Here is a 15,815-nt window from a genome sequence, read left to right as displayed (position 1 = left end):
TAATTTCCATGACATTACAGTGCTAAGGAAACATTACTATGTATTCACACATCACACCGAGAAGGACATAATGCTTTTGCACGCAGGCATTACTCAGTAAAAGTTTAACTGATATTTAGAAAAGCCTTAGAAAAGTAATTTTTAAAATAAAAGTGCCCTACATAATTTAGAACAAGCTTGTCCAACCCGCAGCCTGGACAACTTTGAATGCAGCCCAACACAAATTCATAAACTTTCTTAAAACATTATGAGATTTTTTTTTCTTAGCTCACTACTATTTTTCATAGTAGAAAGAAACAAGGATTGTAAGTGGCCCAGCATTGGAGCCATTGCCCCAGGACTGCCTAGTAGAAAGCTCCCTTTGGGCAGTTGTCTGCCTCCTGGAAAGCTTCCTGCCAAAGCTGCCCCTGAGAATCTGCGATGCAGGTGTGGCCGTGTGGTCTGGGTCCCCTGGGGCCACACATGTTAGTGTATTTTATGAGTGGTCCAAGTCAATTCTTCTTCCAGTGTGGTTCAGGGAAGCGAAAACATTGGACACCCCTGATTTAGAATAATAATATATTCAAGATGTTCCCACTACAATTTTTTTTTAATTCAAGTTATTTTTAACAAAAATGTAACAAATAGATAAAAACCTAAAACTGAAACATCAACTGTAAACCCAAGTCTGACCTTTGAAAACAGGGAATAAAGGGGCTGGGCACGGTGGCTCATGCCTGTAATTCCAGCACTCTGGGAAGCCAAGGCAGCTGGATCACCTGAGGTCAGGAGTTCAAGACCAGCCTGGCCAACATGATGAAACCCCATCTCTACAAAGCTACAAAAAAATTTGCCAGGCATGACTGTGCGTGCTCGTAATCCCAGCTACTCTGGAGGCTGAGGCAGGAGAATCGCTGGAACCCAGGAGGCGGAGGCTGCAGTGAATCAAGATCACACTACCACACTCCAGCCTGGGCAAGAGAGAGAGAGAGACTCTGTCTCAAAAATAAATAAATTAATTGAAATAAAAAAAAAAAGAAAATAGGTTATATGAAAACCTATAGACATAAGAAAATAACAGAACAGATCAATGTGAGACAGGAAGTGAGGGCAGCCAAGACTCCGGATTAACCTATGCAATACTGTGGTTTGGCCACAGCACATGTTTTATTTGGATCCAGATTTGTAGCTGTGACTCAAATTACCTCTTATTTTCAAAGACATCCATCAGCAAAGAAGTCTATAAAAAAATTAAGCTGGGGCCAGGTGCAATGGCTCATGCCTGTAATCCCAGCACTTTGGGAGGCCAAGGCGGGTGGATTGCCTGAGGTCAGAAGTTCAAGACCAGGTACTAAAAATACGAAAATTAGCCGGGCATGGTGGTGTGCACCTGTAATCCCAGCTACACGGGAGGCTGAGGAAGAACTGCTTGAACCCAGGAGGCAGAGGTTGCAGTGAGCCGAGATCACACCACTGCACTCCAGCCTGGGCGACAGAGCCAGATTTCATCTTTAAGAAAAAAAAAAAAAAAAAAAAAAAAATGTTAAGCTGAACACATTACTTCAAAAGTAACCAAACTGCAAAGTAACAAAAGTGCCACCCATGTTCCCTTCATCAGCTACACACAACCGCATCCCTCTATCCTGAACACATTTGTTCAGCAGGGTGCTTCTGATAGTTTGCTGGCCCATGTGGACACACTCATGGGAGTGCTCCCCTTGTCTGACCATGCCAGCTAAGTAGCTAATCCAATGCAGCAGCACAAGGTTAGAAAAGAGGACTCAACTCCCGAGATGCTGCTGCCACACGGCCCAGGGGACCCAGACCACACGGCCACACCTCCATCCCAGATTCTCAGGGGCAGCTTTGGCAGGAAGCTTTCCAGGAGGCAGACAACTGCCCAAAGGGAGTTGCCTGCTAGGCAGTCCTGGGGCAATGGCTCCAATGCTGGGTGACTTACAATCCCTGTTTCTTTCTAGTATGAAAAACATTTTACTATAAATTCCCTTTTTTGGCACTAATGTGTGGAAGACAAATTCATGTTTTAGGGATTTTGAGGGGTAGAAAAATAACTTACTTAAATTTATTCTTATTGAGATCATTAATGAAGGCTCCTTTCCAGATACTGTTCATAAATGCTGTTCTATTTAACGTTTAGTTCTTAGTACTAGATCACAAGTTAAAAAAACAAAAAGAAACCTGTAAGTCCTACGGTTATCTCTTCCTCTTAAATCTTGTCTTCTTAGTCCTTTATTACAGTGACAGCAGCATGGGCAGTCATCCATTCACTCTCTCATTCAAGTGAGAAAAATATCTCAGTCCCAGGGGGCAAGAGACTCCTAGTAGGACCTGGACTCCAGAAGGACTTAGGGGTAGATGGAGGTCTTAGGAGACCTATTTTCATCAGCTCCAACGTGAGTTGCTCAGGGGTACTAAGAGCTTCCAGCAGGGACCCAAACAGTTCTAGTGACCCCAAGAATTTGGCAGATGAGGCTGTACTCAGAACAGCAATGCCAAGCCTCTTCATAGTTTCTCGTGCCCTTTGAGACCTAGACAAGGATCCTAACTATAGTCTCACTAGCAAGGACCAGGAGCACACTTGATGACAGTATCTATTTGGACAAATTTTAGTCCTGACAAGGCCTGACACTGCCAGGGTTGTATTACTCAGCCATTTCATTGTCCACACAACAGAGAGCAAAGCTAAGCAGATTTTAACTATGTGGGACTGCAGGTACTGAATCAACTCGACAGAGCAGTGGTGCAGAAAGAATGAGGCTGGTCTGTGCTGTGATTCTTTTCACTGAGTTGGAGAGTCAGATGCAGGGGCCCCCCCATCAAACAGGGGAACCACAGCCTATCCACCAAGGAAAAGGGCTCATGGGAGCAGGGTGGCCGCTTGTTCTTCCTCCAGCTCTAACTGTTCTGAGTCAACAGTTACAGGATGAACCTTGCCTAAAAGTCTTCCAGGGGAGCGAGAGTGGAATGTCTGGCCTAAGGATGCAGTCTGACCCCACGGTTCACAGAGGCAGGAAAGCAGAACCCTTGCCCCAGGAAAAAGGATAGTCCCAGAGTAGCCAAGTGCACAAGACCAAGTCCTGCCCTCACAAAGTTAAGTGTGTTTAAATTCAGTCTTGAGGCTGAGAGCGAGAAAAGCCACTTACTATTCTTTCCTCTTGGCCTTTCTTGGTGCAGACTGAAGCTGCAAAGGACTCCTACATGAACCACTCTGTTCTTTGGGGAACAGGAATGAAAAATGAAACTGGGCCACTCACTACCACCTGTTTACCCTTTAAGAAATGAGCAAAATACAGTGACTGTAGAAGTTCCTTTCAAATAGGATATGATAATAAAGCCTGTCTTCTCTCAAGAACTGTAAGCACCTAGGATTAAAAAATTCCCTGAATAAAATTAAATCAAAATGGATCAATGACCTAAAACAAAGACCTAAAGAATAAAACTTCATAGACCAGGCACAGTGGCTCACGCCTCTAATCCCAGCACTTTGGGAGGCTGGGCAGGTGGGTCACTTGAGTTCCAGAGTTCGAGACCAGCCTGGCCAACATGGCAAAACCCCATCTCTACTAAAAATCCAAAAATTAGCCAGGTGTGGTGGCCCGTGCCTGTAATCCCAGCCACTCAGGAGGCTGAGGCAGGAGAAAAGCTTGAACTCAGGAGGTGGAAGTTGCAGTGAGCCCAGATCGCACCACTGCACTCCAGCCTGAGTGACAGAGTGAGACTCTGTCTCAAAAAAAAAAACCAAAACTTCATAGAAGACAACATTGGGGGAAATGCTGATGACCTTGGATTTTGACAATGATACCAAAGGCATGACTAACAAAAGAAAACAAAAATTGGACTTCATCAAAATTTAAAAACAGGCAAAGGACACGAATACAAATTTCTCCAAATAAGATATACAAATGGCCAACAAGCATATGAAAAGATGCTTAACATCACTAATCATTACGGAAATGCCAATCAAAACCACAATGAGGTACAGCTTCTCACCCACTAGAATGGTTATCATTTAACAACAACAAAAAAGGCACTGGCAAAGATGTGGAAAAACTGGAATGGCTGGAGGGAATGTAAAATGGTGCAGCCACTGGCTATAGAAAATTACTTGGTGGTTCCTCAAGAAATTAAACATAGAATTACCCTACGAGCTAGCAATTCCACTCCTAGGTAGATAATGCAAAAGAACTGAAAACAGGTATTCAAATGATATTTGTACACAACAGTTTGCAGCAGCACTATTCACGACAACTGCAGGTGAAACAAATACAAACATCCATCATCAGACAAATGGATAAACAAAATGTGGTCTATACATTCGGTGGACTATTACTTAATAAAAAGGAATGAATTATTGATTCATGCTACAACATGATGAGTCTTGAAAACATTGTGAGAGAAGACAGACACAAAAGGTTATATTTTGTATGATTCCATTTATATGAAATATGCAGAATAGGCAATTCACAAACATAGGTAATTAGTGGCTGCCAGGGGCTGGGGAAGGGGAGAAGAGGGAGTGGTTGTGTAACAGTTACGGGGCAGGGGGGCTCCCTTTAGGAGTGATGAAAATGCTTTGGATCTAGATAGAGGTGGTGGCTGTGAATGTACTAAATACCACTAAATTATTCACTTGTATATTGTTATTTCTGTTATATAAATTTCACCTCAGGTTTTAAAAAGTTCTCAAAGCTGTCCTGTTCTCCTCTAAGGAGGCTGTGGTCTTTTCTAGGTGTTATAATTTTCCTTCAGCAAATGAAACTGAATCAATCCAGTAAAAAAGTAAAGGGTTCCTCTTTTTTGTGAAAAGGTGAGGGTAGGAATACAGGTGACCTGGGGATCCGTGTATGGAGACAGGGGTGTGGGCAGCAGTGAGGGAAGTTGGCACAGGCCGACTAAGGTTAGGGAGCATTGTGGAGAAAAGGGTTGCTCCTTAAAAAGTAGGGTGCTCCTGCCGGGAACGGTGGTTCATGCCTGTAATCCCAGCACTTTGGGAGGCCAAGGCAGGTGGATTGCGAGGTCAGGAGGTCGAGACCATCCTGGCTAACATCGTGAAACCCTGTCTCTACCAAAAAATAAAAAATTAGTCGGGCATGGTGGCGGGCACCTGTAGTCCCAGCTACTCGGGAGGCTGAGGTAGGAGAATGGCATGAACCCGGGAGGTGGAGCTTGCAGTGAGCCAAGATTGCAGCACTACACTACAGCCTGGGTGACAGAGCGAGACTCTGTCTCAAAACAACAACAACAACAACAACAAAGTAGGGTGCTACTGGCCAGATGCTGTGGCACAAGCCTGTAATCCCAGCATGTTGGGAAGCTGAGGCAGGCAGATGGCCTGAGCTCAGGAGTTCAAGACCAGCCTGGGCAACATGGCAAAACCTTGTCCCTACAAAAAATATAAAAAATAAGCTGGGCATGATGAGGCGTGCCTGTAGTCCCAGTTACTCAAGAGGCTCGCTTGAGCCTAGGAGGCTGAGGTTGCAGTGAACCGAGATCACACTCCAGCGTGGGTGACAGAGTAAGACTCTGTCTGGAAAACAACAACAACAACAACAACAACGAAAACAAGTTGGGTTCTGCTTAGAAAGCAACAGTCCCTCACTACTTCCCCTTGCAGATGGGTAGAGGAAGGCCCTACTTCTACAGACAGAACATGAAGTTGGCTGGCATGCAGAAGGCGGTGGAGAGAGAAGACTCAGGTGCTCGTTGGTGGAAAAAGCGGACATTTCAGGTATCAGCAGAGTTCTTGACCTTCTGCCAGAGGGCATCTATCTATCAGAGGATGTCCAAATTAGGGTAAGCACAGTAAAGGAGTGGAGTGATGACACGGCCAGGCGTGGTGGCTCCCGCCTGTAATCCCAGCACTTTGGGAGGCTGAGGCGGGCAGATCACGAGGTCAGGAGTTCGAGACCAGCCTTGCCAACATGGTGAAACCCCGTCTCTACTAAAACTACAAAAATTAGCTGGGGGTGATGGTGGGCACCTGTAATCCCAGCTACTCGGGAGGCTGAGGCGGGAGAATTGTTTGAAACTGGGAGGCAGAGGTTGCAGTGAGCACCACTGCACTCCAGCTTGGGCGACAGGGTGAGACTCTGTTTCAAAAAAAAAAAAAAAAAAGTGGTCGGGCACAGTGGCTCACACCTGTAATCCCAGCACTTTGGGAGGCCGAGGTGGGCAGATCACGAGGTCAGGAGTTCGAGACCAGCCTGGCCAATATGGTGAAACCTCGTCTCTACTAAAAATACAAAAAATTAGCCAGGCGTGGTGGTACGTGCCTGTGGTCCCAGCTACTCAGGAGGCTGAGGCAGAAGAATCGCTTAAACCTGGGAGGCGGAGCTTGTAGTGAGCTGTGATGGCGCCACTGCACTCCAGACTGGGCGACAGAGTGAGACTCCGTCTCAAAAAAAAAAATTAAAAACAAAGTGATGACACAATCAATTATAGTATATGCTTGTTAACGATAAAAAACCAAAAATGTTAACCCTTTCCTACATAAAACACAAATTTATTTTTATTTAGAGAAAGAACTCACTTGCTGTAGATTTAATTTTGCTGACTTCTTCATTAACAGCAGAGGCAGAAACCAGTGGTGCTTGCGGTCTGTTATCCACAGACCTTGGTTGAAAAGAATCATGAATATCTACAGACTTCTGTGATACTGTATCCTAATAAATAAAAAAAATCATTATAAGTATGGTTAATAAAGTTTATGTGTGAAAATATTTTCTAAAATGCTATTTTAAAAACGTATGTCCCTATGAAAATGATTACATTACATTTACAACACAATGAGAAAATTATTTAAAATTACCTGTACATACAGAAAAGTTGACTTTCTGACCCTCATTGGGCTCAGGTCTTAAACCATCCAACAGCAACAGATATAAATGCAAAACTTCAAAGTGTAGAGAAATTGGTCAGCAACACCCACAAGTGTTCATAAAATCTAAACAGACACTTTTTGCAGGGGTAAATTTAGAAAAGGATCTTCTGTCACCCATGGACCCAGGGACTAGAAAGGTCAATGTGAAGGTGACTATCTAGGAGCGTCGTATCATGAAGAGAAACTGGACCCTGGAGTCCAACAGACCTACACAAGAATTAGGCTCCAGTAATATTTATTTACTTTTCTGAGATGGGAGTTTCGCTCCTGTTGCCCAGGCTGGAGTGCAATGGTGCAATCTAGAATCGCTGCGACCTCTACCTCCTGGGTTCAAGCGATTCTCCTGCCTCAGCTTCCCCAGTAGCTGGGATTATAGGTATGCGCCACCATGCCCAGCTACTTTTGTATTTTTAGTAGAGGGGGGGTTTCACCGTGTTGGTCATGCTGGTCTCCAACTCCCAACCTCAGGTGATCTGCCCGCCTCGGCCTCCCAAAGTGTTGGGATTACAGGCGTGAGCCACCACACCCAGCCACAGGTTCCAGTATTAGTAAGAGTGTAACCTTGGAAAAATGACTAATTTCCTGAGGTGAGGTTTTCTAATCTAAAAAGAAATGACATACTTTCCTTGCAGGTTGTTAAGAACTAGAGATAATAAATCCAAAACACTAGCAGCACAGTGTTGGGCAATAAATGGCAGCTGACCCTACCACTCCTCGAGCTTTCTTTCATTATAAAGGTACAGCATACTCAAGAGATGAGAGAACCTGGTTTCAGGAGGAGTGCTTAGCTCTTGTTATTCTGACATAACAGTCCCAGCCTGCAGCAACCTTACCTGCTGTGTGAAAGGAAGACGGGCCTGTGTTACCAGAAATAGTAATAATCAGAACAATACGTTAGCTTGGACTTCTGTATTTTAAGGAAGAAATTACTCAGGTCTCAGAATTAAACATGTATTATCTTACTGAAGATAAATGAAAGCACTGGTTTTAAGTATTTTGGTCACTGGCCCTCTTGAACAGTCTGATGATTTCTAAAATGTTCTCTCCAGAAAACTAAACCTGCACAAAACTAGGTCACAAAATTAGGGATTTAAAACCTTGCTCTGTTTTAGAGGAATTTTGGATGTTAGGTATATTGTTTTCTCAATTTTTCTCACTAACCAATGTAAATGAGGAGAATTTTTGGGACGCCCTAAGTAATAATGGGGCCTGTGCTGATCGGACATCAGCACAACAGAGTCATGGAGCAACGCGGGCCTCGCACAGACGCACAGCTCTCAAGGGCAATTCAGAATGATACTTTTCTGTGAAATCTGTTTTAACTGTTGACAATTTGTTAAGAAAGTTAAAAGTTGTGAGGAACAAATCTGGTCAGTGGGCATTAGTTTGTTACTTTACAGCCTCCTGGCTTTAAAATTCAAAAGTATTATTGGGAGAACAGTACCAATTTGAAAAGACCTGTAGATTATTGTTTCAAGGATAATTTTTTGATTGTTAGAGATAAGTAGGCATTATATTTACAAATCACTTTCAAATAATTCAGAAAATTGTGTGGGTGTGGGAGGTGGGGTAGCAAGATAAAAAGAAGGAGGAAAGCAGGGGTTGGTAAAAACAAATGTAAAATAACATTTGGAGAAACTTGGTGTAATGATTACTTTTGTGTCAATTTGGCTAGGACACAATACCAATATCCTATGTACTTAAGCCAGATACTTAAGTCAAATGAGTAACAATTAATTCAATTAAACACTATTCCAGGTGTTGAGCTGAAGGTATTTTGTAGATGTGGTTAACATCTATAGTCAGTTCACTTTAAGGATATTATCTTCAATAATCTAGATGGTCCTTATCCAATAAGTTGAAGGCCTTCAGAACTGAGCAAAACAGGTTTTCCTGGGGAAGAAATCCCGCCTGTGAACTGCAGCTTCAGCACCAGCTCAAGGCTTTCCAGTCTGCCTGCCTGTCCTACAAAATTTCAAACCTGCCAGTCTCCACAATCACATAAGCCAGTTCCTTACATCTATCTACACATATCTCTACTGTTGGTTTTGTTTCTCTGGCCCTGATAAAGATTTTGATACTATGAAATGGAATGTGGCTGTAACAAACACCTAAAAATGTGGAAGTGGCTTTGGAACTGGGCAATGGTAGAAGCTGGAAGAATTCTGAGACACATGATAGAAAACACCTAGATTGCCCTGAAGAGACTGTTGGTAGAAATATGGATGTCAAATGTGGTTCTGGTGAGGATCCACAAGGAAGTGCAATGTATGAGAGAGAGCTTCTACCATCTTAGAGAAGACATGTATGGCCATCAAACAGATTATTGGTACAAATATGAATGTTAAAAGGTGCTTCTGGTGAGGTCTTAGAAGGAAATCAAGAACATGGGATTAGATACTAATAGAAAGGTGATCCTTGTTGTAAAGTGGCAGAAAGCCTGGCTGAATTGTTGTGTGTAAAGCAGAATTCTAAGTGATGACATGTAGTGGAGATTTCCAAGCAAAGTGTTGAAGGCGTGGTGGCCTGGTTTATCCTTGCTGTTTATAGTACAATGCAAGAACAAGATATATTGATGAAAGAACTGTTAAGCAAAAAGAAACTCCCACTTGATGATTCAAGAGGATCTTGGCCTATCCACATGGAAAAGGATGCTACAATTAGGAAATGAATTGTTAGGAAAGCATGCTTTGGAGAAGGCCAAGGCTATAATAGCTGGATGACTTTTTGCCAAAGAGATTAGGTATATATCTAGTGGATCCAATCAACCATCTCAGCAGAAGCCAGGAACATAACAGGACTATCCAGAAAGATGTATGGATCACCCTCTTGTTTAATGGCATGGTTTCTCTTAACACATACAGAAGACCCACAAGGATTTTGAGAATGATATACCAGCAGACATATGGCCAGCCTAGAATGAAAGGGACAGAAACAATAAAAGGAAGGGAGGCTGACTTCTAGGATTCTACAGGCAGAAAATGGGTCAACAGCGCTGCAAACGTGCTAACCTTTAAGAAAAAGAAGAACAACCGATAGTGTAGGGCTCAGGCCCAAAGAAGCAAGCCATGGCCCCAGAAGGCAGAGTATTAAGCCACACAACATTATTCTCAGGCTTTAAAACTCAACAGAATTGTCCCTGCTAAGTTTCAACCTTGCTTAGGACTGGTGATCCTTTGTTCCTTCCAATTTCTCCTTTTTGCAATGAGAATGTCCATCTTATGCTTGACCCACTACTGTATTTTAAAGTTACTTACCTATTTTCTAGGTTCACAGGTCCACAGATGGAGATGAATTCTGCCCCAGAATAGATCATACTCATGATCCATCCTTAATGTAGTGCCATCCATCCTTAATGTAGATGTCTGAGATGATCACATTAGGGACTTCTGATGGTATTTATATGGGATTTTGGACATAGTATTGATGCTGTAATGAGTTTAGACTTTTGGGGACCTTAGAATGGGGTGACCATCTTTTGCCGATGGGATGGACATGAATTTTTAGGTGTCAGTGGGTAGACCACAGTGGGATGAATATTGGCCCCTAAAAGGTATGTCCAAGTCCTGACCCCTGATACCTGCAAATGTTACCTTACTTGGAAATAAGGTCTTTTCAGATGTAATTAAGGATCTTGAGATGAGATCATCCTGGATTTCAGGTAAACCCTAAATCCAATGACTAACGTCTTCATAAAACAAAAAGGAGAGGGAGAGATTTAACTCACACACAGTGAGGAAAAGTATGGATAGATGGTTGCAGAGACTGGAGTGATATGTGAACAAGCCAAATAATGCCAAAGGTTGTCAGAAGCTGGAAGAAGCTAGTAAGGATTTTCCCTTAGAGCCTTTGGAGGGAATGTGGCCCTGGTAACTCTTTGATTTAGGACTTGTGGTCTTTAGAACCATGAGACAGTAGGTTTCCATAGTTTTTAAGCCACCAAGTTTTGGTAATTTTTTAAGGCAGACCTAAGAAACCAATACACTGGGTGAAGTGAATATTAGAATTCTTTGTACTGTTTTGTGTTACTTTTCTATAAGGTGAAATTCTATAAAAATAAAGTTTAAATACTATCCAACAATATCTTCAGCTTTGCATGGAGATAGCTACGTAATCTGGTATCTTTCTCTCACAACCCTTAAAAAATCATTTTACTCGATGTCCTATATTTAAAAATAATTTAAAATACTCCCTTCACGGCACGTAACAGAGACACATATTAATTGTCTGTGAAACTGACCACAGAACTAACCTCACAATTCTGGACAGCAAATTTATACCATCTTCTTAAAAGAGTCGAATGCATCGCATTGATATGAATGTTTGTGTTCCCTCCTAAATTCATAATGAAACTGAATCCCCAATGCAACAGTATCAAGAGGTAGAGATTTTAGAAGGGGAGTAGGCCATGAGAATTAATGCCTTAAAAAAGGGCTGGAGGGAACTATCTAGGCCCCTTTCTGTCCCTCCTTCTTCCACCATGTGAGAATGCAGCAATGAGGTGCCATCTTGGAAGCAGAGAGCAGCTCTCACCAGACACCTGATCGTACAATTCCCAACCTTCGTAATTGTGAAAAAATAAATTCCTATTTATAAGTAATCTAGTTTCAGATTTTTTTAAATAGCAGGAATGGATTAAGACACTTACATGTAAGACTTTGACCCATAATAAAATTACTCATCACAAATAACTAATTTCAATATACTTTACTGATTAAAACTTACCAATGGCCTTTCACTTACAGGAGATGGAGGTCGGGGGGCAGTTTCTCCAGAAGTGGGCCGCCAGGTCAAGAGCCTTTAAGATACCAAAACCACATCAATCTCTAGGGGGCTGTGCCACATGCCACATGCAGCATATTTTGAAATGGGCCCAAGAAAGTAACAAGAACATACCAACTACACAGTCCATCTTTGACTACTGCTAAGAGCAATTTCCTAAAAAACATCTAGTAAAATGTTTAAACATGTACTTTTAGAAAAAAATTAAGTGGCGTTTAATATAATTAAAAGGGTAATATAGTCACCAGTTTTGCATTAAAAAAACACTTTCTGATAAGTTTTAAAGATTTTAAACCTCCTTTCCCTAAGTATTAATATCAAATATTTTCCAAGTAAGAGACTTCTCAAAAAAAAAAATTCATAAAATTGGCCAGGTGTGGTGGCTGACGCCTGTAATCCCAGCACTCTGGGAGGCCGAGGTGGGCAGATCACCTGAAGTTGGGAGTTCGAGACCACTTGACCAACGTGGAGAAACCCCATCTCTACTAAAAATACAAAATTAGCTGGGCATGGTGGTGTATGCCTGTAATCCCAGCTACTTGGGAGACTGAGGCAGGAGAATCGCTTGAACCCAAGAGGTGGAGGTTGTGGTGAGCTGAGATCATGCCATTGCACCCCAGTCTGGGAAACAAGAATGAAACTCCATCTCAAAAAAAAAAAAAAACAAAAAAAACAACCTACCTCACTATAATTCCATTTCACACTCATCCCTTAGAGAAAAATGACAAGCTGTTATAAAATATGAAATATGTATAAATACATTTTCCTTAGATTATTAAAAGATCAGTAACAGAAACAGGCTGAGATTTTTTTTTCCCAATTCAAAACCACTGCTTGGTTTGATCTGAATAAATAAAATCTCATAAAAGTCAGCGGAATCACTTTACTATGTCCCAAATTTTGGATAACCAGACTAAAGGTTTTGGTTTACAAATAGTTTAATTCATGTATTTGTTATAGTTTATAGCAGTCTGGTTTGTAATAAATCTAATTCTATATAAGAGTAAGACAAGCTTAAAAGGATTTCTGTTATGAGAAATCAGTAGTCACTATCAAACTTTTAATCATTAGTCACTCTCCAACTCATTCAATATACAAATATAAATGTAAAGTTGTATAAAATCTTCTTACGCATGTGGGATTGTGGTTTTGAAGATATCCAGTGTGCAGTTGCAAGTTTTATCCCAGATTTCCAGGGTAAATTTTTCACCATTCAGAATAACAACATTCTCTAAACAGTTTGTACCAGATCGTGCTAACTGCTCATTGTCTAGGAAAGAAAAGAGCAATTCATTTATATATTACCAGGGTCACATTTGACACTTTGTGTCACATATCTGACAGACCTACCTTGCTGCACACACCAGTAGAGCTGAGCAAAGATATCATCCAAAAGTACATCACTGAGTACTTCTAAATACTGAGTGAATACATCACAGATTGCATAAAGTGCATGATTGCAAGTTGTTGTCATCCATTCAGCTTTCTGGGGAAAAAAGTCGTTAGTGAACATCATGCCATTAATCAACTACTATGATTTTAAAAAATATACATATATATATATATAAACATGTTTTCATATTTAAAATGTAAGGCTGTCAGTGTTCCTTTTAGACCACTGAATTCCCTCTAGAACGTTATATTCACCTTAACTTAAAATCTGGTATCTATTGCTCCTCATTATCCCATAACCACCTATGCATACAATAATTTAACTATTTTTGGCACTATTTGTGTTGATTATTTAAAAAACCATCACCGCATCATCTTGATATCAGTATTATGATTTTTCAAAGTGCATGAATAGCAACAGCCGGCCTTGCTCTAGACCATGACAGAACATGAAAAGGGAAATAAGGAGGTAAGAATTTGTCTAAATGGGATTAGCATAGGTATAAAATAAAAATGACTTTCCTGAAGTATGGTTATCTGAAAACACCATAAAAAAGGGGCTATACAAAATAAGTGTAATTTATTTTTTTCAAACCCATAAAAAATAATCGCAGAAGTCTGCATTTAACACTGCTGTATGGAACAAAAGGGGAAAATATGAAGCTCTCTTGACACATTTCCTAAAATGTATATTGTAACTGGTTCATAGTAAAATATGTTGAAATAAATAAAATTTACTTTGTATTCCTTAATATAAAAAAGAAGTCACTATATAATACTAAAGAAAGTTACTGATGTTTTATAGTTGTGACTGTTGAAATGAGGAAAAGAAATGGAAAAGTCAGAAAAACACTGAAAACAAAACAGAACAAAAAAATCAATTCATTAATTCAGTTCTATCCTCTCATAGTGTTCTTTTTTTTTTGGAGATGGAGTTTCGTTCGTCACCCAGGCTGGAGTGCAGTGGCGCAATCTCAGCTCATGGCAACCTCCACCTCCCGGGTTCAAATGATTCTCCTGCCTCAGCCTCCCAAGTAGCTGGGACTACAGGCACCTGCCACCACACCTGGATAATTTTTGTATTTTTAGTAGAGATGGGGTTTCACCATGTTGGCGAGGCTGGTCTCAAACTCCTGACCTCAGACAATCCATCCACCTTGGCCTCCCAAAGTGCTGGGATTACAGGCGCGAGCCACTGTGCCCGGCCAGTGTTCTTATTTATAAAGACATAGTATTATATTCTCATGCCTTAAAGAAAAATTGTCTAGGAATTCTTTTCTTTACTTAATTTGAAACACTAAAATGTATTGATGATAATACTGAGGATCTTTTAATTTGACTAAGCTAAATGAAAATTGTGCATCCTCTTACCTCTGTCTGTTGTTCTGGCAATTTCATATTGTCAAAGATTCTGAAAACAATTCTAAATAAATCCTGCCACCAGTGTTTCTCATAAGTGTGGCCATATGTTTTCATTATTTCAAACATTACTGTTAAACCCCTAAAATGACAAAACACAATTAGAAAGACATAATATAAAAAAGCATACTCCTCCTAAAATAGCTTTTATAGTTCACAAAGCTACTAAAAACAGAAAGCTTAAAACTAGTCTGAAATTAACACATGACACTGGGTTTTAAAAAATTTAAGTTGTAAGAACAACAGGTTCCTTTAGGATATATCATTCAGGAAAAAAAATCTCCAAAGGTCTTGGCCGTAAACTTTTTTATTTTACTTTTCCTTTACTTTTACCTCACCATTGCAGCATTTAAAAACTGTAAATGGAATTACAAATTGAAAACGATAATTGTTTGAGTGAATATTAATTTTGTGGTACTACAGCCAAAAAAGAAAATACATATACAGAAGTCTAAGAACAAAACAAAAGTTAGATCTTGGAAAATCTTTTTCAAAGAACTATGGGGATTTTCACCCAATACTAGAAGCCTTATTCATGCAACATCTCCAAACAAAAGGATTTACAAAACAAATCCACTGAGGGGTCTGTGCTTCATTTCTTGCTATATCCCAGGCACACAGCAGTGCTCATTGCCTGGAAGGCAAACAATAAATATTTGCTGAATAAATTGCTTAGCATCACATTGAGCAGGTTTTGAGTAAGTGTTAAAACTGAAACTCAAAACTTTCTTCTTCATTCCTTCCTGTTTCTTGAAATAATACTTTTATGTAACCATTAGAAACTTTAATCTTTTCTCTATTTGTTGCTTTTTCTGGGAAAACACAGGCATCCTCCAATTTAGAAATGGCTTATATTTCCAAAAGTTTGAGAGTAAAACAGAACAAAATTTTCTTTGAAAGGCTCTCATAAGGACCGGAATAGAGCTGAACTCATTTGCTGTTATGCTATCCCCAAACCTAGCAGATGGCTCATACATAGTAGGTTCTCAACAAGTTTTTGTTAAATGAATGTGTAAAATAACATTACAATACTTCAGACTACAGTAAATTCACACTGGTCTATTGGATCCCTAAGATATCTAATATGTAATACTAGCAGTGGTAGAGAAACCATAGTAAAGAAACTCCTGGGAAAGAAACTTCCACAGGGGACGCCTGTCAGAGTTCCATCACTGATGCTAAACCCATAGTTCCCTCCTTGCAATGGAACAAGGCTCCCTCATCCTCCATCTGCTGAGCTCTGTATCGATGCCCTCCCACTCCAAGTAACAGGATGCTGCCTCTCATGGCTAGGAGTAAGTGGATATGGGCAATCCTGTTTTTTCCAGGGCCCAAAGTAAAC

General features: G+C 40.7%; 1 protein-coding gene across 1 annotated transcript in view; it reads right to left on the bottom strand.

Annotated features, from left to right (window-relative positions):
• The window catches only part of ARFGEF1 (ARF guanine nucleotide exchange factor 1), a 118,197-nt gene that overhangs the window by 7,192 nt on the left and 95,190 nt on the right, over positions 1-15,815 (bottom strand). Inside the window, 5 exon segments of the mRNA XM_017896306.1 lie at positions 6,530-6,662; positions 11,606-11,678; positions 12,794-12,932; positions 13,013-13,148; positions 14,426-14,555. Coding sequence (XP_017751795.1) covers positions 6,530-6,662; positions 11,606-11,678; positions 12,794-12,932; positions 13,013-13,148; positions 14,426-14,555 — 611 coding nt within the window.

Source organism: Rhinopithecus bieti, unplaced genomic scaffold (assembly GCF_001698545.2).
Source record: "Rhinopithecus bieti isolate Rb0 unplaced genomic scaffold, ASM169854v2 scaffold_27306, whole genome shotgun sequence".
Lineage (NCBI taxonomy): Eukaryota > Metazoa > Chordata > Mammalia > Primates > Cercopithecidae > Rhinopithecus > Rhinopithecus bieti.
The sequence above is the reverse complement of the archived record's forward strand: the minus strand, read 5'-3'. Positions and strand labels throughout refer to the sequence as shown.